This window comes from Mastomys coucha, unplaced genomic scaffold, assembly GCF_008632895.1.
Source record: "Mastomys coucha isolate ucsf_1 unplaced genomic scaffold, UCSF_Mcou_1 pScaffold17, whole genome shotgun sequence".
In the NCBI taxonomy this organism is placed as follows: Eukaryota; Metazoa; Chordata; class Mammalia; order Rodentia; family Muridae; genus Mastomys; species Mastomys coucha.
This window is the reverse complement of record NW_022196899.1, coordinates 31685327-31688036: the sequence shown is the minus strand read 5'-3', so window position 1 is coordinate 31688036 and position 2710 is coordinate 31685327. Positions and strand designations below refer to the sequence as shown.

Sequence of the window (2710 nt, the reverse complement as noted above, 5' to 3'; positions counted from 1 at the left end):
CTGTGCCTGTGCCTGTGTCTGTGTCTGTGCCTGTGACTGTGCCTGTGACTGTGCCTGTGTCTGTGTCTGTGACTGTGCCTGTGACTGTGCCTGTGCCTGTGTCTGTTCCTGTGCCTGTGCCTGTGCCTGTGCCTGTGTCTGTTCCTGTTCCTGTGCCTGTGCCTGTGTCTGTGTCTGTGTCTGTGTCTGTGCCTGTGCCTGTGTCTGTATCTGTGTCTGTGACTGTGCCTGTGACTGTGCCTGTGCCTGTGTCTGTTCCTGTGCCTGTGTGATGAGGGTGGAGAGTGTCCCTAAGGTGGGATGCAGTGGTATCCATTTGTGCTAGCACAATCATCTGGCATGCTCAAGGCCCCAGGTTTAATCAGCACCACAGCAAAGCATAAAAGATAAAATCAAAATTTCTTGGAAGTTATTCCTAAGTGAAAGAAAAGATAATTTGTTTGTAATTTGTTTATTACACAAATTCATTGTTGTGTGTATACTTGACAATATAATGAAACCAGTCCAAAGAAATTAAAGACAAATCATGAATGGTCAGAGGCATTTCAAAGCCACTCATGTACAAAATATAAAGAATAGAGAAGAATTTAGTCATGTTAAAGATTACCTGGATCTAGAAAGATGACTTGGGCCAGAGAATAACATATTCATCATATAAATGGGCACATTTTCTATATGCTGACTATAAATATAGCTAGCTACTCCATATTAAAACAATTATCTAAATGATAGGGAAAGTATCACCTGTCCCCCAATCTAACATCCTCATCACCCAAGTCTTGTATTCTTAAATGCAGTTCATAGGCACAATGCCTATTTGAGAGTAACAATATTAACTTCAAATTTAGTATCAACATACAGAGATTTATAATAATAATAACTTTAAATTTGTATTAATATATAAATTCTATACCAGTGTAAGAAATTATTGCTTCAATTTGTAGCAATTATAAAGATTTCTACCAATGTAAGATTATGGTTATACAATATTTTGTTTAAAAATAAATTTAGTAATTCATCCCATATATTTCTTCCCTGTTCAAAATTATGACCTTTTCCAAATTACCCCTTAAAATGACAACCTATCTATAATTTATAAAAAAAAAAAATAGCCGTAACCAGATACCCAAACCCAAGGAATTGGGAAGACGACTCTCCACAACTTCTTCCTGCTGAATTGGGGTAAGGAAACTTTTTTAAAGGTGTGGGGTAAGAAAATTAGAAAAATTTGTTAAACTTAAGAAAGCTAGCTTTAGCACCTGTAATTCCATCTCTGTATGTTTAGAAGGGACAGGACTTGACTGAAGTTCTCACCAGATCTGTCTGAAACTATGGATGAACCAAGTCCATTGGGAATTAGCAACTATTCCTGAAGCTGTTCTGGAAGCACGTTTCTGGAAACAGCATCAGGAGGCAGGTAGCTGGAACGGCGGGCATCAGGAAGCAGGTAGCTGGAACGGCGGCCATCAGGAGGCAGGTAGCTGGAACGGCGGCCATCAGGAGGCAGGTAGCTGGAACGGCGGCCATCAGGAGGCAGGTAGCTGGAACGGCGGCCATCAGGAGGCAGGTAGCTGGAACGGCGGCCATCAGGAGGCAGGTAGCTGGAACGGCGGCCATCAGGAGGCAGGTAGCTGGAATGGCGGCCATCAGGAGGCTGGTAGCTGGAACGGCGGGCATCAGGAGGCAGGTAGCTGGAACGGCAGGTTGTGTCAGCATCTCTGCGGATGAATCTTGCCGCACATTCTGCTATATATGAATCTGTCCTGTTGGATTTTTCTCAAATTTTTCTATAGCCAAGATCTTCAGAGGGTCTTCCCTGGTCACATCTGATCCATATCACTCTGGAAGGTGTCCAAAGCCTTTTCTCCTTTTCTATTTTCACAAATACAGAGTCTCTCTCCCCAAAATAGCATATCCTTTGTCCAGTAACCTGAAATCATCAAAGGTATAGGTTTATTTAATTTAGCAGCCTCCTTTCTCTTTAGGCTAGCTCTATCTTGACCTCTCTCACAGAAGATTTTTAATATTATAACCACCAAACTTATAACCACATGCATTTTGAAAACTGAAATAATTCAAAGCATTTAAAGCAATCTAAACAAATATTATTATCCATTAAGACAGTGTTCCTTAACTATCCCCTGCATTGTTCTTACACAATTAATTTTTAATTGTGAGATTAAGGCCCAAATTAATTTATTTATCTATGCATGCTTAAATTCTCCCTTCTATGGAGATTAATATTTGTTGAGATAGGGTTTCTCTCTGTCTCCATGCCTTTGTTTCCTACATTTGAGATCAAAGGCCTAGATTTTTTTATTCCATCTATACTTAAAAACACTTAAACAATTTCCACTATATCTCCCTTTTATCCTTAAGAACAATTTAACAATTCTCATTTTTTTCTTTCTTTTATTTATCTATAGGAAGCAGGCAGCCTCTGCCATCTGCCTCTCTCTCTCTGTCTCTCTGTCTCTCTGTCTCTCTCTGTCTCTGTCTCTCTGTCTCTCTGTCTCTCTCTCTGTCTCTCTCTGTCTCTGTCTCTCTCTTTTTCTGTCTCTGTCTCTCTGTGTCTCTCTCTGTCTCTCTGTCTCTTTCTCTGTCTCTCTCTGTCTGTGTCTCTCTCTGTCTCTGTCTCTCTCTCTGTCTCTCTCTGTCTGTGTCTCTCTCTGTCTCTCTCTGTCTGTCTCTCTGTCTCTCTGTCTCTGTC

General features: G+C 40.8%; 1 protein-coding gene across 1 annotated transcript; it reads right to left on the bottom strand.

Annotated features, from left to right (window-relative positions):
* Positions 1 to 1356: 1356 nt before the first annotated feature.
* Positions 1357 to 1716, bottom strand: LOC116094905 (keratin-associated protein 12-2-like). Its single transcript, XM_031376292.1, has one exon. It carries the CDS (start codon positions 1714 to 1716, stop codon positions 1357 to 1359), a length of 360 nt encoding a protein of 119 aa, XP_031232152.1.
* Positions 1717 to 2710: the final 994 nt, after the last annotated feature.

Bases quoted from the DNA above. Each gene is read 5' to 3' on its own strand.
- LOC116094905 (XM_031376292.1), bottom strand. From the start codon at position 1,716: ATGCTGACACAACCTGCCGTTCCAGCTACCTGCCTCCTGATGCCCGCC.